This window comes from Haliotis cracherodii, unplaced genomic scaffold (genome assembly GCF_022045235.1).
Source record: "Haliotis cracherodii isolate W230 unplaced genomic scaffold, xgHalCrac1.p SCAF_5, whole genome shotgun sequence".
NCBI classification, from domain to species: Eukaryota; Metazoa; Mollusca; class Gastropoda; order Lepetellida; family Haliotidae; genus Haliotis; species Haliotis cracherodii.
Window position 1 is genome coordinate 35,268,269 of NW_027266308.1, and position 25,703 is coordinate 35,293,971.

At 42.4% G+C, this 25,703-nt stretch overlaps 1 protein-coding gene across 1 annotated transcript; it reads left to right on the forward strand.

The window, feature by feature from the left end:
- The first annotated feature begins 3,378 nt into the window (after positions 1-3,378).
- LOC139442804 (BPTI/Kunitz domain-containing protein 4-like) lies at positions 3,379-25,063 on the forward strand. The gene is made up of 5 exons (XM_071223695.1): positions 3,379-3,712; positions 6,663-6,821; positions 17,167-17,257; positions 23,134-23,415; positions 24,207-25,063. Exons 1-5 carry the CDS (start codon positions 3,662-3,664, stop codon positions 24,242-24,244), a joined length of 621 nt encoding a protein of 206 aa, XP_071079796.1. The 5' UTR covers positions 3,379-3,661; the 3' UTR covers positions 24,245-25,063.
- Positions 25,064-25,703: the final 640 nt, after the last annotated feature.

The window sequence follows — 25,703 nt, forward strand, 5'->3', positions numbered from 1 at the left end:
TCATCCTTGTGTGATGTTTGGTTACATGTCCTGTTCATCCCTGTGTGATGTTTGGTTACATGTCCTGTTGCACCTTATGTTAGACATTCCGTTGCATGGCCTGTGAGATATTCCGTTGTGTCATCTGAGAGGTGTTCTGTAACTTCATCTGAGATAGGTTCTGTAACGTCATCTGAGAGATGTTCCATAGCATCATCTGTGAGATGTTCTGTAACTTCACCTGAGAGATGTTCTGTAAGAACATCTGTGAGATGTTCTGTAACGTCATCTGAAAGATGTTCTGTAACGTCATCTGTGAGATGTTCTGTAACGTCATCTGTGAGATGTTCTGTAACGTCATCTGAGAGATGTTCCGTGACGTCATCTGAGAGATGTTCTGTAACGTCATCTGAGAGATGTTCCGTGACGTCATCTGAGAGATGTTCTGTAACGTCATCTGTGAGATGTTCTGTAACGTCATCTGAGAGATGATCCGTGACGTCATCTGAGAGATGTTCCGTGACGTCATCTGAGAGATGTCCCGTGAGAGGATGATAACAAGAACAACAACTCACGCAACCAGGGCACACTGGCAACCAGGGCGCAATGACTACTGTTCCGGCAAGTCTGTGTTCAGATGACGATCCACCCGTGAAGATCCGTGGTAGAATAGGTCTTCAGCTACCCATGCTTGCCGTAAAAGGCGACTATGATTGTTGTAAGAGGATACTAACGGGATCCGGTGGTAAGGCTCGCTGATTTGGTTGATGCATGTCATCGTATCCCAATTGCGTGGATCGATGCTCATGATGTCAATCCCTGGATTGTCTGGTCCAGACTCGATTATTTACAGACCGCCGTCATATAGCTGGAACATTGTGCAGCGATAGCAAAAAACAAACAAACAAAGATAACGTTGAAGGGCTACGATCGTAAACTGAACACACACGTTCTGTAAAGGTAGTCATAGCGCTAAGACCGCTTTGTGGAACGGGGCCCAGGTCACAACAGAGTGTTGGTTGGTCTGGTCTGACTTCATGCTTTATAGCTCATGTTGTAGTCGTATAATGGCTTGTTATCGGTGCAGTTTGTTTTGTGATGCATATACCAAGTGATGCCTTACCTTGAGAGGGATGGTGAGGGTTCTTGGTAACATGGGGTGCAATCATATGGTGTGTGGGAGGTAGGGGAGGGAGAGACCCACACATTGATAACAACATACATGTATACTCAATTACAGAGATTACAGGAATAAATCATGCTGCAGTGTTGATTGTGTCACTGTAGATTTATTACCATTAAGGCGGAACAATTTATCTGATATTAAAACACAAACTTTCAAGTTTGTGTACAACTGAGAGACTTTCGCCTCACATTTCCAAAGAAATGAAGTAGATTACAAAATGAAAACAGTAAATTACAAACATGTCCCAATATCTACAGCTGATGCTTGCTGTAACAAGGTAACGCATCACTAGCAGAGGCAAAGGAACTGTGAGAAAACATAGTGGGGAGAAGGGTGAAGAGTCAGGAGGAAGAAGCAAGAGAGAGAGAGTGGGAGAGAGAGAGAGAGAGAGAGAGAGAGAGAGGAGAGAGAGAGAGAGAGAGAGAGAGAGAGAGAGAGGGGAGAGAGAGGGAGAGAGAGGGGGGAGAGAGAGAGAGGGAGAGGGAGGGGGAGAGAGAGAGAGAGAGAGAGAGAGAGAGAGAGAGAGAGAGAGAGAGAGAGAGAGGAGAGAGAGAGAGAGAGAGAGAGATGGGTACGATCAACAGACAGAACCCATAACAACAGGATGAATCTCTCGCTATTCCTTGTACACAAGCTCAAGGACACAAGATGTTGTTCCACGGTTGAATGACCGATCTCTCATATGACAGCGGTTCACCGCATGCAGACACAATGACATTGATAAACAACTGTAAACACGACTTGACTGACTTCCACCGACGACGTTATCTAACAAACAATCACAGAAAAGTCAACCGTCAATTGACAATCAGCCTGATCGTGTGTATGGCGTCATCCAATTATAGCATGGGCACAGGCAGCTCGTGGATAATGAAATCGGTTGTAAGAACATCTTAACCTTGCTCCAAGCCTGTACTGAATTATGTTGTGTCCATGGATGTATAATAATTCTATCTTTATAAGAGGCACGTCTAAATGAACGGACATCATCTAAGGATGCCAGTCATTTGTAGGGACAACATCTTTGTATTTATATTATCTAGACATTATGGTTTTAACAAATAAGCATTGCTGTAGAGACTTGTGCAAGTCTATTTTCACCTGAACGGAAACGTTATCGTTTAAAGTATTCACGGATGGGTTACAACTTTATAAATGGAAGCGTTAGATGTTGATGTTCCAAGTGTAACCTGTACTTAATTAAGCTTCTTTTACCCTCGTTAGATGTTGTTCAAAATATCTTTCGACAAGGTGGAGTGGTTCTTTTTAACCTGGGGGTTGGGAGCACGGGTGGCCCAGTCGTCGAGGGCGTCGCGATTCGCTGTGCAGATTTGCGTCCCTTAGGCACACCAGAAACCTATGATTGTTAGTTCGAATGCCGGTTCGCCCGATTATGTTTCTAGGTTTGTCAGCACCATTCTCGTGCTCGTTGGTTTCACCGAAGTGGTAAACGTCTGAGACCTGCATCACTTCGGGCTTTCCTCCCACATTAAGCTGACGCGCCGTGATATAACTGGAATACTGTTAAATGCGGCGTTAAACCCAACTCACTCACTCACTCTTTTTAACCTAAGGATAACTGTGCATCCCCTCCAATGCAAGTCTACTGACTGTCATGGCGATGAAGTATTCTGGAGTTTGAGTTGGGTAGATGAGTATTTTAAGGATTGGCCTCAGATGTTTCTGTCAAGATCTATTCCAAAAAACAATACAGTGTTATATTTTGGAATAGTTTTTATCCATAGGAAGGGTAAACGTCCGTGTACAAAAATATGCAGTACTTAATCATGGTGTCAGGAAAAGGTGATTGATGTTTGTTTATGTGAAATATTGGAGCATTTTGCGGATGTTTCTGAGCACTTCGGGAGAAGCGAGCTCGCTCAGTTTAGTGAATGAATCGCCTGACTTGGTGTGCTCGCCATCTGTTATGGTGTAAATCCCCAGCTATGAAGGGCATTTCAAACGTGTCTCCAACATTCCTCTGACTTCAGTTTCAATCGCAGAAACCAGGGAGAAGTTGTTTCTATGCTCCAGGTCACGAGATGTGTAAGCGTACCTTAAAATAGTCATAGAGGCCTAGCGTATAACAATGAAGGTTATACGAAAAGGCCACGCCCCTCGTGAGAAACATTACACAGCTAGCCAATCATAGTAAAGCAGCTCGTGACGTCAGAACGATGTTGTGACAAATATGGAAAAAGGGTTGAATTGAAGTCTCCCATCGCCTGAGCGTAAATACTGTCCTGGGTATTTAGCGGGCGGGGGGAGAAGCGGTCCCTGTATACACGTGTTGATGAAGGAATTCCCCGCCACGTCTAGCGCGTAGTCTGGCTGTACTATAAATCACGACATGAGAATGGGGCGGCACACAACATCAGCTCTCGTCTGCCGTGCAAGTTCGGGTCAACTCACTGTCCCAGTCGTCTTGTCTTAGCCGTGCACAACAGATTGACTCTTGTCATCCACTGACACCCATTCCGTTACTTCAAACTGGATATGAATTACTTACTGGCCAGTTTTCCTATTCACGGACTTGTGTTTTTAATTGTAAGTAGCACTTCTTCAGCTCTTCCTTGCCTAACGTAGTACGCTCTACACACGCCGGGCGAGATTTCATTCATGCTTCCCGTGTCGTGACAACAAGCAGGAGCTATATGTGTGCAGTCGGTAGACCTCACGGCTAATGCTTTACATTGATATACTTTTGAACTTTTTCACTTGATATACGAATGTTATAAATTGTTTATGATTCTTTCACTTATCAGTATTTCAGATTATTTTTTGTCACATCAACTGTCGGTAACGTAAAATGTGGGGTTTGCTCTGTCATGTCTAAAAATACATACGAAAGTATGACGACATGAGGAAATACTATTAGCATGACGCCATGCCATTAAAATCCTTGAAGTATGCGTTATTGCTTCACTGATGCAGTGCACTTGTATATATATGATAATATATGTACAACACCCTACTCAGGAAATAGAAACATCGCATCATTAGATTGTCAATTGTAGAAATTATCGGTCGTTGTCAGGAATTGACATTTTACAGAATATAACAGGTAATAGATAATAGTTACATTTATCAATAAAACTTTATCGAACTCTTATTAACAGGATGTACGATTGCTGATGAAATATCTCTCAAGGAAATGCAACAGTTAATGTTCTACTTACTTTAACCGAGTTTTAACTCCTTGTCTATCTATAAATGAAAATGGGAAAGCCGAAGCTCGTAGATAGTTGCTGTTTCCGCATGCCAATCGCTTGAAAGGTCCAATGACTCATTGTACCAGAAATTGCAGATAGTTCCTGGTGCCTAGTCGAACTCGCCTCTATGTGCATCCTGTTCAAGATCCGTTAAAACAACACCTCGTATCTCAGGATAGGGAGAAAGATCGTTATCTCTCATATCGGTGTGTGTGTGTGTTAAAATGTATATCACCTTAAGCCACCGCTACAGTCTTGGCAATGTATAATTGTTTTCTCTCACTGACAATGTGCGATATGCGAAAAAGATATATTTAGCACCCAGACCCCAAATATATCCCCTATGGTGTGTGAGATGTATTCCATTGTTTTCATTGGCTGCGTGTTACATAGCTCATCTAATGAGGCTAGCATGCCGTGGCGTGGTATGCTCTCATGGCCACAGGCTGTCGATGTTGTGGATCGAGGAAACGAACAACAGCCTACAAGGGTATACATAGCCTGGCTTTGTGTGAACACATTGTCAGACTAGCAAGTTTACATTGTACAGACTAAGAACATACTCGGGCGTTAGTATACTGTATATACAACAGCTGGGATGTAGTCAGAGCTATATATCAGATGTACTCGATGCTCCGTCTTCCCTGACCAGGAGCCATGGGTGATCAGTCTTGAGTGGAGTCTTATTCAGACTTGTATTGCCCAACTTGAAATTATTGGACGTAACTCTAACTCTAACGATCATCATGTCTCGCGATGCATGTTCTACATCGTGAGACCGCCTCCGTGGTATAGTGGTAGAGCGTCCGCCCGAAGCGGAAGGTTCGATCCCGGGCCACGTCATACCAAAAGACGTTAAAAGATGGTACTTGTTGTTACCCCTGTCTGGCGCTCGGCATTAAGGGGCTAAAACAAGGACTGGTCGGCTCGGAGTCAGTATACTGTGTCTGAGTGGGGTATTCATGTTAAACTGCGGCATGGTATCTCAGTGGGCTAGCACTATAAATCGGCATCAGTCCGGACTAGTACAAGCAGCCACACACACACACACACACGTACATGCACGTCGCTATATAAATGCAATAATCTTGGACGCGACGTTAAACCCAATTTCACCTCACCTCTACATCGTGTAAAATAATCAGTTTCCCATCAGTGTAATTACATGGCGTGGTCTTCTTCTGTAACTAAACATAATTTTGATATCAAATTGGCAATTGTACAGAATTGGAAAGGTATGCATGGGTGCAGAAGCACTGGATACTATCAGTTTAATTTAAAGTGAGCTTGATGGTTGGGTTTAACGCTGCTTTGGTACGGTATATGGACAATAGTTTAGTTGTTATGAAAGCGTGTCAGTTAATGTTGAAACGATGAAGGCCATAGTCGTTGGCCGCGTTGGTGAAACCGGCATGCATTGGTATGGTGTTTAAGGATCAAGGATCATAATCGAATCACAAGGTTCATAATCGGATTGTGTACCTCAAATATGAGATTAAGACGTTTCAGTCAATAGTTCCCAGTATTACGAAAATTACACATTTCCGACATTTGTTACAAGATGTTGAATTATGGCCAGATGAACAAGTCTGATTCTATACTTTTCCGAATGTTAGGGTTAATAATTAATTTATCAAGGAATAATAAAACGTGCGCTTATGAAACTCAATTCCGATTGACGGTGCAGTGAGCAGTGGAAACATAACGTCAGGTCTCGTATGATTGGCATGAAAGTCAATATGTATCTTACGGCGAGTACACTGTTTCACTGGGAAGACAGTCCGCATTGGATATACCGAAGTCGAGTTTAGCGAAGCATAAACGACTTGACCACCCTTGTCCCTTTTCCCCAGTAGTTAACACATTATTATACAGATCCCGTGTACACTGTCTCATCGAGTTGCCTTTCTACACCCGACGCTGACTACACACACCTGTGTGATATCGTTATGTCATTTCAAACGCATTCTTGCCATTCTTCTGTTTCTATGATCTTGTATTCCCAGTATTGGTTATTTCGATCCCTACTTACATATAGGGGGTATATATTTTTATTTACTGACCAGTAGACTTACATACAGGGGGTATATATTTTTATTTACTGACCAATAACGAGTTCATGTGCTTTCGATATATACGGACACAAATAAGGCCTATTTTTTGTATATGAACTGAAAATGCACATGCTATTTCATCTTAGACTAGGGATATTTTTCTGGAAACCGAGTTTGATGTTTACAACAATCGTTGACTGCTTGCGTGTACACTATGCACATTGGTTTCAGCTGTGTGTGTTACCAACATATGCATCCACGTTCTTCTCCGGTAACAGCAAGGAGTTATGGCCGTACTTCAAGATCAAGTGCGGCTTCCTAGATTGCCCTTATGGTTACGAGACAGACGTGGAAGGAAGTCCGATATGCAAGTGCCACGACCCCTGCAAGGTAAGAACTGTCTCAACATGTTCCTCTCTGGACTCCTGGCACTGGGGACCCAGACGTCTAAGGCCCTGCACTTCGCTGTGCGGAGTTGCGTCCCTTAGTTATGCCAGGAATCTATGGTCACGGTTTCGAATTCCAGATTGGCCCTGATTATGTTCCTAAGTTTGTCATCACGATACCGGTGCTCGTGTGCTTCACCACAGGGGTAAACGGCTAATAATTGCATCACTTCGGGCTTTCCCCAAAATTAGTCATTCTGTGATATAACTGAAATACTGTTCAAAGCGGCGTTCAACCAACATCACTTCTCACCTTCTCCAACTATCACAAGAGTAACTGTTCCTTGGAAAGGGTCATCGTCCATCAGTTTGGGGCGCAGGGGAGGGAGGTGGCGTTGGTCAACAATTGATCACGCCTCCACTGATACTGTGCTGAACAGAGTGAAGTGCTTTTTTTTGATGAAGTGGCAAGTCATTCGTGATGCTGGTTTGGGGGTAATCGGTTATTGGGATACCGTTTTCGTAGATGGTCCAACGTTGAATGATTTATTCATACCGTCGGGTTCAGGGAAACGTTCATGTCTATTTAAGTTATAGGTAACGGAGTTTGGCGGTGTTGTTGGAAATGTTTAGCATATAAAGGATACGGGGCGGTCGGGTAGCCTAGTGGTTAAAGCGGTCGCTCGTCACGCCGATGACCCGGGTTCGATTCCCGACATGGGTTCAATGTGTGAAGCCCATTTTCTGGTGTCCCCCGCCGTTATATTGCTGGAATATTGCTAAAACCATACTCACTCACTCACTCACTCATATAAAGGATACAGCAATTTTTGGACATATCGTGAGGATTCGTGTACATCAATATATGGTGTCAATCCTGTCATGTTTTTAATGAGGGTCGAGCATTTCAGGCAGGTATGTTCAGATTACTGTTATTCCATGTCAGTGGCAATTGTGTTTATGCTGAGCAGTCATAATTACTTATCAGTTTTAAACATATATGTGTGATAATCTAGTTGTTTTACTGTCCTTCGTCGACAGAATTTTATACAGTTTACACATATATCATAAAAGGCAAATTTTGTCTCGTCACGATATGGCTGCAATGTTGCCGATGTGACGTTAAATATTAACTCACTTACTCACTCACTCACTCACCCACCCACCCACTCACTCACTCACTCACTCACTTATCAGTTGCGAGTATATTCAATTACGACAACGACGACCGTTTCAAAACCTGGCCAATCTGTGATTGTTGGACATATATCCCTTGTAGACGTTAAACAAAGCTGAATTCCAGTTCTCTAGTTTAAAACCTATTTAATTTTTCAAGAAAGTACTCTTTGCTACTTCCAATCCCATGTATAACACGAATGTGAAGTACATCAGGTTGTAAGGGGACATGTTTAATCAACATGGAAGAAAACAGTACATATTTTAAATGAAAGCAGCTGCTGGGGAAATCGCTAGGCGTTTAGTATCAAGGAGACGTTTAAGTAGCCTGGAGGTAATGTATAGCCCCAGATGACGCCTACTTGTACCGGTTACATATACGTCATTACATCCACTACTTTGAGCAATGGTAACTCAAGTACGGAACCACTGTTGTGTACGACAGGAGTAGAATGCCAGGATTTACTGTTCAAAGATACTGTTTTGTTATGCGTATAAAGAAGAGGATGTGATTTCAAGTTTTCTAAAGTCACTATCCTGGCGAAATGATCCAACATCACTCACCAAGATTTACAACTTATTCGAGTACATTTCCAATACCACCGCTCATGTAAATCAGTTTAATTCCCTAACGCATTACGACAGAAAACAAAGACCCAACCAAACACTCGCCTTATCACCTGGTTCGGTAAAAGCGTTAATAGAAAAAAGTTTCGGGTCATAAATCTACGGGGGATCTTGCAAATAGGAATGTGTATCACCTTACGTTCACTGTTACAAGTGGCGTTCAAATTCTCTGAGATAAAGTTTCTTAAATGTTGGATATTTTTTTAGGTCATGGGTATTCAACATGTGCTATTTAGACCCCCGGCCTTGGTTTAAATACGGGGATTTGTCAAGGTGCTTCCGAACAATATTAAATATTTGATTTACATTCCCTGGATCTCAGCGCGTCAAACCGCCCGAAACACTAGACGACATTGACGAGAGTTATCGCTCCTTGTCACGACTGCCTCTGAGATGACACCCCCGCACGTGCGGAGATAAATGGTGGTCATAAATAATACACTGGAAACAATATGTTGAGTCAATAAACACTAACCTATGTACTTGTAACTGGTTTTGATTATATTAAATGCAGATATTCCTGAGTAATTGGCATGACTACTAGGCTAAAGACAACCCTTTAGTGTTATTGTCGCTAGGCTATATACAGTCCTGTAGTGTTAGTGTCGCTATGCTAGATACTATCCTGTAATGTAAGTGTGCTAGGCTAGAGACTACCCTTTGGTGTTAGTGGCGCTAGGCTAGAGACTAGCCTGTAATGTAAGTGGTTTTAGGCTAGATACTGTCCTGTCATATCAGTGGTTTTAGGCTAGAGATTACCCTTTAGTGTTAGTGGCGCTGGCTAGAGATTAGCTTGTAATGTAAGTGGTTTTAGGCTAGATACTACTTTGTAGTAACAGTTTCAAGGCTGGAAACTACCATGTAGTGTTCGTATTTCTATGCTCGGTGGTACTACGTTGTACAGTGTTAGTATTGCCAGACTAGAGGCTATCCTTTGATTCTGGCCATAATCAATCCTGTTGTTAGTGTTTCCAGGGCTAGACTAGTGTAAAACCTGAGGCAAAATATTCCCCCCCCCCCCCCCCCCCCACAAAAAAAAACCCAAATAACAAAAAAACAACCCTCCCAGCCCTCCCGAATAACAAGTTGTCAATTCCCTAGAACTGTCAGATTACCATGCAGAGTGGTCATGTCAGAAGACTTCCATCCTTAACTGCTCATCACTGGGTGGAACGCTTTGCTTCGTTAGAATGAACCTAGTGTAAATCAGTAACTGTTTCCAGTCGGCCAGTATCGTGACACAGTCGTTACAGATTATGCAAGTTCGTTAGTGGGACGAAGAACGGATCAGAAACATGTGTTCAGAAACGAAGGTCGAAACACTCACCGTGCTTCCAAACGTCGTGCCGCTGGCCGTGAAAGCATGGGATGATTACAAAATGAAAACATACATTTGGAACATGCACTGGGGAACCCTGCCCACTGGGCCAATGCAGAAAATGATCTATTTCAGTGAAGGTTGCGTGGGACATTTAACTGGAGGCAGTTGGTCTACTGGGAACAATACCAGCTCAACAAATAGCATTATAGTGGCTGAGTCTGGGAATTAGACCTCGGTGGCATGTAGTGTTACGCCACAATTGACAACGCATGACCTCGGTCTTGTTTATGATGAATATTGTCGACACTGGAATGACAAGGTAACAACTTGTCAACAAAAGGTTTTTCTTATCCGTGAATATCTGTCACTGCTTTGCGATAAGGCGATAAGGGCACTCCGTTGATTACCTTTCCTATAGACGCCTGCACCTACCTGCCAGCCCTGGCGTCGGAACGTGACCCGTGCATCGATGGGCAAGACGATATGGGGATGACAGCCTGCCATGACCTGGCGATAGGGGGTGTCTGGGTACTGCTTGTCCACGGGTAGGAATGTCAGGTCTGGTGGCTTGACGGGAGGTTCCCATGAGTTTATGAGTGTGTTTGAAAGGTAGAGTGTAAAAATGGTCTGGATATTGACAGCAGGAAAGAGCTGTGTATAATATAAAGATGACCTAGACCATGTTCAGAAAGTAAGGGGGCGGTCGGGTAGCCTAGTGGTTAAAGCGTTCGCTCGTCACGTCGAAGACCCGGGTTCGATTTCCGACATGGGCACAATGTGTGAAGCCCATTTCTGGTGTCCTCCCGCCGTGATATTGGTGGACTATTGCTAAAAGCGGCGTAAAACCAAACTCACACAGACTGTAAGTATTGTTTAGGCTGTGACTGTAGCCATTTATGGGCATTTAATTACTTCAGTTTTGCTGGTGGAATGCGTCAGGGAACCAAGGGAACGAGTAGAGATACAGAAACACACCCTTGTCCTCGCCAAGACAATGAGTGAGTGAGTATGGTTTTACGCCGCTTTTAGCAATATTCCAGCAATATCACGGCGGGGGGACACCAGAAATGGGCTTCACACATTGTACCCATGTCGGGAATCGAACCCGGGTCTTCGGCGTGACGAGCGAACGCTTTGACCACTAGGCTACCCGACCGCCCCCAATGAGGGAGGAAGATGTGTACCAGCCATCCATTCTGAACAGTTCGACTTCCATGGACTCCGTACTTGTGCTTCGTACTGTGGGTTGATGCATCAGTCACACGAAAACGCCACACGCAGATGCGAATATAGGATGAGGTATAGTGAAACCCTGCTAGTTCGAATCCCGTTATTACGACAACCGGTTTAGCGGGGTTTTGCTATATACGTTTCTGAGACGTAAAACAATGCATAAACACCACCAAAAGAGACAATACTTGCAACAGATTATATACAAGAACTGTATTGAATTTGACCGCCGAGAGCTGTTTTTAACTTTCTCCGCAGTAGCGTGTAGGTGTGTGTCTCGCACTGCAGGGAGCCTGTTCAAGGTTGGAGCTGGTGTTTCTGGCTGATGCACAAACGTGCAATACATAGCACATGTAATTCCACTTGTATATAATCTTGTAAACTGACATTTCTGCAGTTCAGAAAACAGTCAATGCGAAACTAGTTTCAACTGGCGTCCAGTAACCGTGGTTTGTTTATTTACCAGTATCATGGTAACTCGCCCCAAATAGACACGTTTCATGATGGCAGCCAGCCTAGAATGAGACCTCTGGGACGCTGCCAGATCTTCTTATAGACCGCTTGTGAACCTGGCAGCAGGGGGGGGGGGGGGGGGGGTAATTATCCTGAGTATGGTAGTCGTTACGTACTCTCATTCAGCGTAAGTACACACAGAGGCATGGGTGATGAACGATCGTGCCCAGGACGCCCGGCATAAAACAACAATTTAGCGGCCGAGGCACTTGATATAGTACATAGGTTTATGAGGCGTAGTAGTCTGTCTGAGTAAAACTTGACATGGTACATAGGTTTATTAGGCGTAGTACTCTCTGAGTAAAACTGATATGGTACATAGGTTTATCAGGCGTAGTAGCCTCTGTCTGAGTAAAAGTGGTTCATTGGTTGTAGCACTCGGGGAAACACCCCACCCCACCGGGTAGGTTAGGTATTAAACATGGTTTCATCGGTCGTAGTGCTGAATATGAAACAGGGTTTCGTAGTCGTAGTGTTGAATTAATATGAAACACGAGTGTCTCGATTGCACTGTTGAACATGAAACAGATGTCTCTCAATGGCAGTGTTGAATATGAAATACCTGTCCCTCGTGATTTCATCACTCATAGTTTTGAATATGAGACATGGTTTCATCATAGTGTTGAATATGAGACATGGTTTCATCGGATGTAGTGATGAATGTGAGACATGGTTTCATCGGATGTAGTGATGAATGTGAGACATGGTTTCATCGGATGTAGTGATGAATGTGAGACATGGTTTCATCGGATGTAGTGATGAATGTGAGACATGGTTTCATCGGATGTAGTGATGAATGTGAGACATGGTTTCATCGGATGTAGAGATGAATATGAGACATGGTTTCACCGGATGTAGTGATGAATATGAGACATATCCTTGTTCGCAGTCTTTCGAATTTAACTTGTCATTTATACTCCTTCATCGGTTCTCACTAAATAACCCACGAGGGTTCTCCATACATTCCTGTAATCATATCAAAAACTATATATGAGTTTGCAATAAAATATACACAAAAGTATCATTATTCTGCTTTCCAGACTAATAACCGCTGCTGACACAGGTTACGTATACACTAATACCAAGCAACTAATATTATTCAACTACTTTGTGCTAAAACCATAAAATACACATCCGGCACACAAATTTTATCTGAATCATTAAATTTCCGATTTATTTCAAGGGTTTGTTCCATTTCTGTCTGTTAATAGTAATCGTCAAGTTGTTCTTAAGATAACATTGTTGAAAACAAAATCGCTTTTACTGCGGAGAGGAAATTGCGATAGTTATCCGATACATTAAAACATAAGCCACAAGATAGTGTCTATTTCTGTAAGATAATTACACTAGGCTAACTTTGTACACGCATTTCTGCTCGCATGTTACGAACGCATTGCTTTGTGCCAGCCAGGATCAGACTCAAACTTCTGGTTTCATCATCATGTACACAGGGCCACGGATAGCCATACTATACTGACTGTACTGATTACATTACTCTTGTTTTAATGTAATCAGTACAGTCAGTATAGTATGGCTATCCGTGGCCCTGTGATCGTGTATGTTGTTATTGTCTGCAGCCGTGGTCTAGCCTCCAAAGACCATCCTGGACAATCCAGGGTATTATTTCCTTTTCATTACGATAAATACCCTGGACCCAATCGATACCACACGTTCGTTTCGAAAGTGACATCAATATCTCCATCCCTCCTCCTCTCACTAACGCAGCACATACGTTTCTTACGCTCATGGGTTCTTTCACTGGACGACTAGCCTAGTGGTCAAAGCGTCCGCTTGTCACGCCAAAAAACACTCTCGGTTTCCCACCTGTGTACACTGTGTTAAAGCCTATTTCTGGAATGATATTGCTGGGATATTGCTTAAAGCGGCGTTAAACAATACTCACTCACTCACCTGAGCGTGACGGACCACTACTCTTACAACTGGGTTTTATATTGTTGATTTATCTTCTCTAATTCCAGCAGGTCTGTGAGTTTGCGCCATTTTTGCAATATTCCATAGCACGACGGGAATACCAAGTCTGCGTCTTTAGAAATTCTATCCATGCGGGGAATCAAACAAGGGTGCAATGCCAGACGAGCGAACACAATAACGACTACTCCAGCTTCCCAAAGACCTGCCCGATGAACCAATGATCGAACGATGCAATGTTGTGTTCGACGTATGTTTCTAAGAGACAGTCTCTGGTTACGATAATATCATCAGTTTCTGATGTTCTGATGTCTTCTGGTCTGTAACACTCTGATCATAGAATGAAGAGAAGTAAGCATTTTTAACCTCGCAATCTGTCCGTGGTAGATGTTATTATTGTATGAAAGACAAGGAATCCGCAGTTGGGTAAATGATGTAAAGTCGTTATTAAAAGAATGCGGCTATGGGTATGTTTGGCACAATCAATAAGTTCCCAACAATCCAGAATCGATTTTAGTATCTATACGCCAAAGACTTAAGGATATCAATTTACAAGGATATCAACTTACAAAATTGCACTTATTACAAGCTTTTTAAAAGAAATATTTCCCCAGAATACTATTTGTTTGATATCAATATTGACATAATCAGAATAACTTCAGGACATTTTAGATGCAGCTCTCATAGACTTAGGGCCGAAGTAGGCAGACATAGAAACACAGCCAGAGAATTGAGAATATGTGAGCAATGTGATTTAAATGATTTAAGATGAATTACAGTTTCTGTTAGTCTGTCCAAAATATTAAGAAAAAAATATATAGAACCGCCTTTTTATGTACATCCCACTCAACAAAACTTTATATCGTTCATGTCAACAACTGATAGAAAATACCCTTAAAAACTATCAATGTTCATTTATCAGGCTATGTTAATTAGAATATGACCTATTAAGCATATCGTCGACCACTCCCGAAAACAGAATTGTACTATGGGCCCATGGCCTTTCAGTATGGAATAAAACTTATTCTTTCCAGTCCGTTTTCAGTGTACATAAAGTGTTAATGACCATACATAAGGACACGTGGACCCGCTATCTAGATCGACCCTTAGAATGAGTTTCAGGCGCAAACGCGTGCTTCTTTCGACGCCCAATAAATGCCATGCGGGCGACGAGAGGCTATCAAAACGTTGCACATGTTCCTGCAACTGAGAGCAGTGGTGTATGGAAGTAGGCGATGACCTGCACTTTCATGTGACTAATTTGAGTCTTGATGTCAAGTCAGCATCCTGTTCGTTAAGACTAACGGGGAATATGAGATTGCTTCCTGTGGAAAGACGCAAACAGAGCAGTCTTCAGCAGATACCGACACCGGCGATGTGATCTATCTCCTTCGTTCATCGTCAAACTCGCATCCGGATACCTCATTATAGTCTCCAGAGTTAGCCTGGAATATGGATGGGAAACATCCGAATGAGAAGCAAAGTTCATTCATAGATGTATGCATCATTGTCTCTATTAATGCTGTTACTGTATAAAGGGTATTTGTATCATGTTATGGTGGGTCTCTGAAATGATGAGAAGAAGGTTCATTCAGGGATCGACACGGCCGATACTCTTTTAGTCCGAGACTAGTGAAAAAACAGAGAGACTATTTGTTTTCTTCCAAAGTCTAGTTATTTTACATAAGCGTCTGGTTCTTCTTGCACAAAGCGATTTTAGCGCTACAACTATCGTAAGTCTATGTAAGAATATGGGAGTTAAGCTTGTCGTAGCGCTAGTCGCTTTGTGCAAGAGGACCCAGGTCCGAAATGAGCTGCCGACTAGTTGGATTTGACCAGTGGTATTTACCCCTGTCATTTATAATGGTGACTGCAAATCTGCACAGTAGTGCGTTGATGTCAGAAAGATAGGTGACATGTCCATAGACAGGATTATGTAATTAATTATCTGGAAGATCGGAAGTAACTTCCGCGAGATACGAGGCCAATGTGCAGCCACCGTGCATCTGGGACATGACTATCGTTACTGCGTATTTCAAACATTCCACAAATAACCTCTACACCTGTTTACGGTAGAACCTGTCCCCTTCGGCAGTCGTGCCACCTCCCAACATTCCTTCCTCCAACTTTACAGTTGTCATTTGCTTGTGGGTAACTGCACATCAAACGGACACTTTGCCCCACAAAATCTCTCCCTCGCCCAACTTTTCCAACCTTTCCGAACTGGTCGTCGGTTTGTGAAGATCTGGATTACCTGAACACCTTTCAACAATAACAGATCCCGCGGGTTGGAAGATCTTATCCTTCCTTCGTATCACGAACTTCCCATTGGCTTCAAAGACAGCTGTGTTATCAGTGATATTGTACAATATACATAGCCGATAGTGGATCATATACATACCATGCCATAAGCTCGAATTTATCAAAGATAAATTAACGTTCGAGATATTTCTTAATACATATCAGTCTGGTCTGTGTATGAATATTGTACAAACGGTAGTCGGTTGCTACACTTGACATATGAACATGTGATCTGACATCAGCCGATCAGTTTATTACTAAAGTTTCAATATCAACAAGCACTGATACATTTTGAATGATTTTTAGTACCATTATTTTTTATGATAGTGATGGGACGGTGTTTTCATTCCATGTTGATTCATTGTATTTAAGGGGGGCAAGGTGGCCCAGTCGGCTAAGGCACCGCGTTTCACTTTGCAGAGTTGCGTCCCCTGGGCATGCCAGAAACCTACGATCGAGTGTTCGAATCTCGTTTCGCCCCGATTTTGTTTCTTTGTTTGTCAGCAACATACCCTTGCTCATTTGTTTCACCAGAGTGGTAAACGTCTGAGACCTGCAACACTTCGGGCTTTCCTCCCACATTAAGCTGACACCTCGTGAGATAACTGCAATACTGTTCAAAGCGGCACAAAACCCATCTTCCCGAGGCAAGGGAGTAAACTGACTATAAAAGTCCAGTTTTCACACTTGCCGAACTAAGCTGGAATTATGCAGTTTGGCTGGACCAACGAGTCTATGAATAGTCCAGTCAAAATCTCGTAACGAAATCGACATCCGGTTCGTAAAAAGCATGGCGACTGCTGGTGGCGCTACAATCGAGCCCAGAAATGCGCGCAAAGTTTGGCAAGGGTGGAAATCGGACTTTTAAAGTTAGTTAACTCCCTTGCCTCGGGAAGATGCGCCAACTCACTCACTCCTGGTCTTTTATGACTTTTACAAAGGTTCAATGATAAACGAGTAGAAGGTTTTATGCAAGTGCTACATAATCAATGTCGGTATTTAATTAAAACACTTGGAATAGATTTCCAAGCAAGGGGAGCAAACATTTTCTTATTTTTAGGGAAATGAATTTGATGAGGAGGTCTGTTATAGGTGACGGGTCTTTATTCCTTAACACAATCTTGTATCGCCTCCCCCATTCTAACCTCTTGCCTCTGGAGCAACGCGGTTCAAACATACATCTTTAATGCTGATTTTAGGCTTTTGAATGACAATATGTGCAATGAGAGTGACATATTTTCTTCTATTCCAGTATGTTTACTGTATGAAAGGAACCAAGTGCGTCATCCACGTGCCGAAGACATGTAACTGGCAAACATGCAGACCAAAGGCAGGTTGCAAGGGTGAGTTGAAACAATGTGCTAAATTAACTACGTACATGCTCTGTATCAACGTATATGATTTACCAAGGGAACTCGTTGGGCATGTTTGGTACAAACTATATAATTTAATGTTTGTACACATCTCTATTATATTTTTAAGGGCTTTAAATAGACTAACATTTTGTCCAAGAAATATAGTTATCTTGTTTAAAAATATATGATGTGACAAAAAGTAAAATCCAAATGAGCCCAGAAAAATGCTTCATTTCTAGAACTGAGGCAATCTAGAGTTGTCAAATCATTCTAGATTTGAGTTGGATTCCATGTTAATGTATTATCTAGGTTATGGGAGACAGAATAGGTCTTTCAGCTACAGATCTGGTACTAATGCTTGAGCACGCTTCGGGAAAGCGATATTAATGTAATAAAGAATATAATAAGTAGTCGACATTTACACCGTCTTGACAAATATGTTTATCTCATCGATTGAATAAGAACATTTTGAAATCTTCTTCGCGTGGGAGTGAAGTGGGTTTAACATCGTTTTGAAAAGTATCTCAGTTAAATCGCAGCGTGTTAAGTTCACGAGGGAGAGGCCCCGAAGTGATGCAGGTCTTAAAACGTTAATGATTTTTGTGAAACCCACGAACACTGATATGGTGCTGGAACCTAGAAACATGATCAGGACGATCCGGGATTCGGGCCCACGTTTTCATCACCAGATCAATGACACTTAAACTTGGAATTTGTTTGACATTATGGATGTTCTATTCATTATATACCCTGTTTAATCGATATTCAACGGAATATTGATCAGGTTATTTACTTCTTCCAACCTATCTAGGGACACGGGTGGCCAAGTAGTCTAAGGCGCCGCGATTTTTTCTGTGCGGAGTTGCGTCCCTTGGGCACGCCAGAAACCTATGATTGTGGGTTCGAGTCCCGGTTCGCCCCGATTATGTTTCTAGGTTTGTAAGCACCATACCCGCGTTCGTGGGTTTCACCGAAGTGGTAAACGTCTGAGACCTGCATCACTTAGGGCTTTCCTCCACATTAAGCTGACACGCCGCGATAAAACTGGAATACTGTTAAAAGCGGCGTTAAACCCAACTCAGTCCAACCTAACTGCATGCTGCTCATAGCAACACATGACGTCACCCGTCTTGTGATGACGTTCGGTATGTTAAAGACATTGTTAGAGTATCATCACATAAGAAGGAATATAAATTCCCTCAGCAGTGATAGGGAGTTTAATGCTTGAAGGAGTATCTTGCCAAGTATACAATAAAACGTATCGTATTTTCGGAGAACTAACTGAAGGCTTGTTGTATTGTCTGCAATGGTATTTGTGACGTCATGAGCATTTAATATCAAGCGGGTAGTCAGTGGGACACGTATACAGAAATACGTGTTAAAACGACAATGGCGTGCAATGACGTGAAAGAGGGAAAAACATACCCAACTTCTTTTGTCTAATTAATATTTCAGTGTGTGAGTACGCCGCTTTTAGCAATACTTAAGCAATATCACTGCGGGCGACATTAGTAATGGACTTCACACATTGGGGAATCGAACCCGGGCCTTCGGCTTCAAGAGCGAACGCCTCTACCCCTCGGCTACCCCACCACATAACAGTTCAGAACATAAGTAAATGTTATATAAGCCTAAACAACAAGCTGCACTGTAAACAAAGCGAAATATCGCCAATGATATGAGCCTATTTACTAACTTTCCGAAATGGTATTAGAAATATGTTATCATTAATGAATATACCGTAATGTGATCAATACACGTAGACATGTAATCGGTGCAAGACGCCCAGTGGCGAGAACAATCTGACTGATAAGATAACGTGTACGAATGTGACTATCTTGCTGATACCAGCACCATGTTAGACATGCTCTTGTCTCCTACTACACACACCCTCCTCACAGTCTCGTCATGATGAGGGATATGAATAGACCGTAGATTAAATGCATGTGAGTGAAATAGCTGGATGCTATCTAGCTAGAGATAAACATGCAATTATAACATTCCTCAGGATAATCGCAGTGATATGTGACGTAGCTGGAGGCTTCATCCACTTGAGAGTGACTGGCTAGCACTTGAAACTGTCAGAACACTAGACGTGCTTCACTCTGGGTCAGTAACCGTATATGTGCACTCAAGTCCAACGAACCGTAGCCTATATAAGTCACGGCGAACCATGGACATAAAGAAGTCACGGCAAACAATCGACATGTATAAGTCACGATGAACCTTGGACATATAGATGTCACGACGAACAATAGCCTATAGAAGTCACGACGGCCATAGCCTATATAAGTCACGGCGAACCATGGACATATAGAAGTCACGGCAAACCATGGACATATAGAAGTCACGGCAAACTATGGACATATAGAAGTCACGGCAAACCATGGACATATAGAAGTCACGGCAAACCATAGCCCACAAAAAGCCACGGCGAACCATGGACATATAGAAGTCACGGCAAACCTAAGCCCACAAAAAGTCACGGCGAACCATGGACATATAGAAGTCACGACGAACCATAGCCTATATAAGTCACGGCGAACCATGGACATATAGAAGTCACGGCAAACCATGAACATATAGAAGTCATGGCGAACCATGGACATATAGAAGTCACGGCAACCATAGCCTACATAAGTCACGACGAACCATGGACATATAGAAGTCACGGTGAACCATGGACATATAGAAGACACGGCAAACCATATCCTACATAAGTCACGGCGAACAATGGACATATAGAAGTCACGATGAACCATGGACATATAGAAGTCACGGCAACCATAGCCTACATAAGTCACGGCAAACCATGGACATATAGAAGTCACGATGAACCATGGACATATATAAGACACGGCAACCATAGCCTACATAAGTCACGACGAACCATGGACATATAGAAGACACGGCAAACCATAGCCTACATAAGTCACGGCGAACAATGGACATATAGAAGTCACGACAAACCATAGCCTACATAAGTCACGGCGAACAATGGACATATAGAAGTCACGGCGAACAATGGACATATAGAAGTCACGACGAACCATAGCCGACATAATTCATTGTGAACTTGAGACATATATTTGTCATTGCGAATCATAAACACAAATTTGTGAAGGCGAACCATGGACATATATTTGTCACGGTGAATCGTAAACGTATATAAGTCAAGGAGAACCATAAACATATGATTGTCGCAGCAACATATGTATGTCACGGACAATCATGGACTGCGAACCGTATGCATATATTATTGATGGATACTGTAAATATCATTTGAAGACAAATACTGTATGATCGAGAGGCAGATATTGAAAGAAGAGCAGTTAACAGTTAACTTTCCACACTATAGGGGGTGGCATAGTCAAGTGGTTAACGTGTTTGTTCGCCCAAGCAAAAATGATGCGTTTCTATAAGGTAAACTCACACACACGTCTTTTGGTATCAGGTTTAATTTATTTTTGATTAGAACAGCATTGTTTAGATTATGTTTGTATTTCGACATTTATAATCATGGGTGTTAAAATCGAGAGCCTGGAACTAGCTGATGCTTACATTACAACATAAAGATGATTTTGATGACGTGTCATTTGTAGCAGATCAGGAATTAAATGAGGCATATCTAAGTGTCTCGATAAGTGGTTATATCAGATGATTTTGTAAATGTTTGGGGTCAACCAAGTTCAGTCAGTACAATACCTTTGAGGATATATTTGACAGTATGACATTGGTAATACATAACATGAAACGTTTCTGAACATCATGTTAAAGCTGATTGATTTCACGATCTCGAATAAAACAGCCAGCTCCCATGGCGTTATGCCCATCAAACAAAGTTTCTATGTTTATATGTTTATTGAAGTACATGAAACATTCTTAAATTATATTCTAGAATTTAACAAACTCATTGTCCATACTAAAAATACCCCTCAAACACCCACCTGCACGCTGTGATCCCGTACATCGACACCATAGTGTATAGAACCATTTTCACCTAAAGTATATCAGGTTAAAATATTTAAGTAGTGAGGAGATCTATCTATTGTCCAGAGTAATAAAACCGCAGCTTATCACCCCCATGAGGACTGGTAGGCGCGGGCGGTTTATGTAAGTACCGGGGAATGCACTTATTGTATATTTGGACCCACAGCCCACGCATATTTCACACATAGACAAAATACACATCCTCGTGATTGCCATGTGTAAAGAGCAGTTCCAGTATCTACTCGACAAACCGCCGAACGTATTGTGCCACGTTTACACAAAAGCGATAGGGAGTAGAAAATCGCCTTGCTTCAGACCAAGTGAGGGTCGCCGAGTGCAGTTGGAATGCAAATTGTGATTTACGTAATAACAGCTGATCATATTTATATACGTGATGACAAGGACGCTATCTAAAGATATGGTTTTGAATCCTTGTGTCATTTACGTTAAATATACATTCTTTAAATTCTTTACGGACAATGTTGATTCGCAAGGAGTATCGTTAATTTCGTTAGCCATGTTTTATGGAGCCCCCTGTCACCTGAATCTCCGGCTACTGTCAAAACTAGGATGCGACCGGGACGTACAAGTATATACGAGCCGTGTGTTTTGGTGCACGATAATTCCTACAACTCATCCACGCTGTGTGAATGATAAGTTGGCGTTAGGTCGGTGCATGGCGCTCTGGGGGTAAGGGCGGTGGTGTTGAGAGTAATCTGTTGGCACGTGGCCCGAGCCCTAGGGGTGAGCCCGTGACCCGGGGGTATAGATAGTGACATACAAGGCGATTAAGATGATATACGGGGAGGAAGGAGGGTAGAGAGGACATTTGTTTGATTTCTCCGAGGAAGACTACTCACTTAATACTTAAGTCTATTTGATATTAAGTTGTTTATACACTGCTCATATATGCATAAACCGTCGCGTGTCAATACTATGTTGGTTGCTTCGGGATGGATTAATGCTATAACTCTCCCTGAACATATGCTATTGGTATTTAATATGTACATTTGGACGATGTACATTTTGACGACGCTAGTTTATAGTATAAGGTGTGTGTGCAATGTCGAGTCACAATTTATTCTGACCGACTAATCAAGTGAACTCAATTTCGAGACCAGGAAGTTAAAATGTAAGTAGGATTAATATACAGTTATCACACGACCTGCGGAACCTAGAACAGCGCGGAACAGTCTTGATCGTGCTTCGCACCACCAGTCGTTCCTGCCAACCAATCCCTGGTGGTGTGAAGCTCGATTCAGTCCGGCGCGTTACGGTAACATACTTAAACAAGTCACCTTACTTAATATATAGTTCATACTCAGAAATACGAGGCACCTGGTATTATCTTTAAACGCGCAGTGCATGCAGATGTAGTGGGGTTGTTTTCAATGTATAAGGCTGTCTATCGAATATTACACTGTTGTGGAACTGGGCTCAATTCATTCCGAAGGGAGGCGGTGGTACATGCTGTAGCCTACTGGTTAAAACGTTCGCTAAACACGCCGAAGGCCTGAGTTCGATTCTCCATATGGGTACAATGTGTAAAGCCCATTTCTGGTCTCCCCGCGGAGATATTGCTTGAATATTGGTAAAAGCGACGTAAAACCCAAGTCACACTCAAATTCCAGAAAAAGATAAATAAACACTTAAAACTGACTGTTTTTTTATACTGTACAGACTGACACAACTCCACTGCGCAATAAGTTTAAGATAAAACGTTCGAGATGATTCTATCTTGTTCGGGATAAAGATGTCCGTCATAAATAATCACATCATTGGCCCCAGTCCAAACATATTCACTTTTTAAATACAAAAGGTTCGCGTGACTTAATTATTTAATATTAAATGACCATGCATTCATCTCGTTTCAGATGTTGGCGGAAAGGGCCGTACGAAGATCACCTTGTATACAACGCCATTGTCGGATGATGCCACTGCCTCGACCCACGCCTCCACCCCCAATTCCGTGTGTCTCCTACCCCTCACGGAAGAGGCCAAGGACTGTAAGAAGATGAGGAAGAGATGGTACTTTGATCCAGAGACTGGAAAATGCCGAAAATTCCGAGGTTGCAAAACGGGAGGAAATAACTTCGGCCGGAAGAAGAGGTGCAAGAGGAAGTGCATACGGAAACGGAGGTCACCCAAACGGAGAGGTAAAGATTCATTGCGGTTACTATGTACAGAGGCTTAGGCTCTGTTGATTGGCGTTTTAGCAAACTTCATTTATACTACTCAAGAAAAGTTAAAGAACACTCGATTGTTTCATATGACTATAGTTAATCTGCCATGTCGTGATGTATATGAACTTGGCAGTATTTGATAACCCTTATTACACAGAGACAATGTGTCTGTTTCACATGTGGAATGACTTACAATGGCAAGACCTTGGTAGAAGAGGGGATCCAGACCGTGAATATAGTTGAAGGATTAGTTTGTTTACGCAAGTCTGATGAACATTCAAAGTCATATATGTACTGTTCGACCCGTGAAGATCCGGGCAAGAACAGGTCTTCAGCAACCCATGCTTGCCGTAAAGGGCGACTTTGCTTGTCGTAAGAGGCGACTACGGGATCGGGTGGTCAGGCTCACTGACTTGGTTGATGCATGTCATCGTATCCCAATTGCGTGGACCGCCGTCATATAGCTGAGTGCATCCAACAAACTAAATAATATAATCAGTGAACGTACCTGTCGAAATGTAGTTCCTGCTAGGGGACCTCAATTGCATCTCGGATCGGTCTAAAGGATTGGTTTATCGGATCGATAACACTAGCCATTATAAGATAAATGATGTTATCACAGCGTCATTTTATGGTGAACTGAATACATGAGCTGATGCGTTGGGAGTATGCTTCAACAGCGAACGGAAAACTAACATGTGGGTCAAATCTTTCAAAATATTATATATCATAAGACATCATCTGATGTGTCTTATCATTTTCAGGAAGAGGGAAGAACGCAAGAAGGAGAGCAAAGGAATGAAGAGCGAGGGAAGATCGTCTGATCCGAAAATATGGCACAATCACCATCAGATGTTTAAATACGATATCCTGTCTCTACCGGAAGTAGTATTCCTCACCCTATCGTCTACATCCGGGCGCCAAGGAACAGAACGCTGCGTCCGCACATGCGTACAAGGTCCCTTGGGCAGGACTTGTTCGGCTGTGATAGGCTCTCTCGCTCCCAGCATCAGGCCATAGGGCAACGAGCGGTCTCAGTTTGCGGCCTCTGAGGGCATAAAAACAGCGCTAGGGTATTCATCGCCTCTTTACTTTCTAGAAATCCTTCCTTACTTTGTATTATGTTTTAAGGATATGTTTCGTCGGTCAGTGCCACACCTACTGTTATTGCAAGAGGTAGTAAGAAGACGGATTCCCTTTGACAAAGCGCTGTGGGCGTTGCTTGATGTACGACGTCACACATGACGATGATGTCACCAGTAGGGCTGTCCTCCCCGTGTTTTGAGGCTGCCAAAGAGGTGTCTATTGATGTTGAAATCCACAGGCCAGCTATGTTTGGCTCTCACGTTGTACGTCCCTTGGATTTTGTGTTGACGGGTGCTTTACGTACGACAGAAACAGATTGTAATTGTTGAACATTGTCTTCTAAGAATACTCCCGTGTTGAGTCTCTCAACGATGTAAATATGTATAGGCAGTTTGTGTAAAAGTCTTAAAGATGACTGCACATATTGATCATTGTTGTTGGAATTATTATATACCAGATGCAAGGTTTATTTATATTTATTTGAATTTTATTTTTGTACACTTAAGTATCAAAATACATGCTTCACTCTAGCATATGTTTGTGTTCGTTCTTTGTCATCGTTGTGCCGGCGACTCGCATACCAATGTGTATGCTTTTAGAGATAGGTGGGAGGGGACGGTCTAGAGGTTACGGTGCTCGCTCATCGCACAGGAAGTCCGTGTTTGAAATTAATGATACATTCTATTGATGTAGTCCATTGCTTTGAATTCACTGCAATAATATTGCTGCAAATGGAGAAAATCTATCCTTTTTCGTTTCGTAATTCGATCAGTTGGCTTGGCTTTCATCAGCATGTCGTCAGATCTGACAAACCCCGGATGCCCCAGGGAGATATATGTCCGTGCTCTTCAACCCTCACTTCGAAATCGAAAAAACCCCAAAATACACTTCGATTTAGCGGTTATTTGTTTTCTGTAATATACTCTGCGGTAAAAACAATATAAGCCAAAGACAAATAACTGTAAACGAACTCGGAAATATAGTTTTACGCTGAAGTGAACGATCTGCCATAGTGGATAGTTTTAACAAAATCACATGTGCCGGTTTGAAGCGCATATTACATCACATATATTTCATATTCAGTTGTGATACATCCCTGAATTCACCATACTTTTTGGATTCAAATAACATTATTTATGCCACTAATACAAATTGTCAAGTCGATAGCAAGGGAA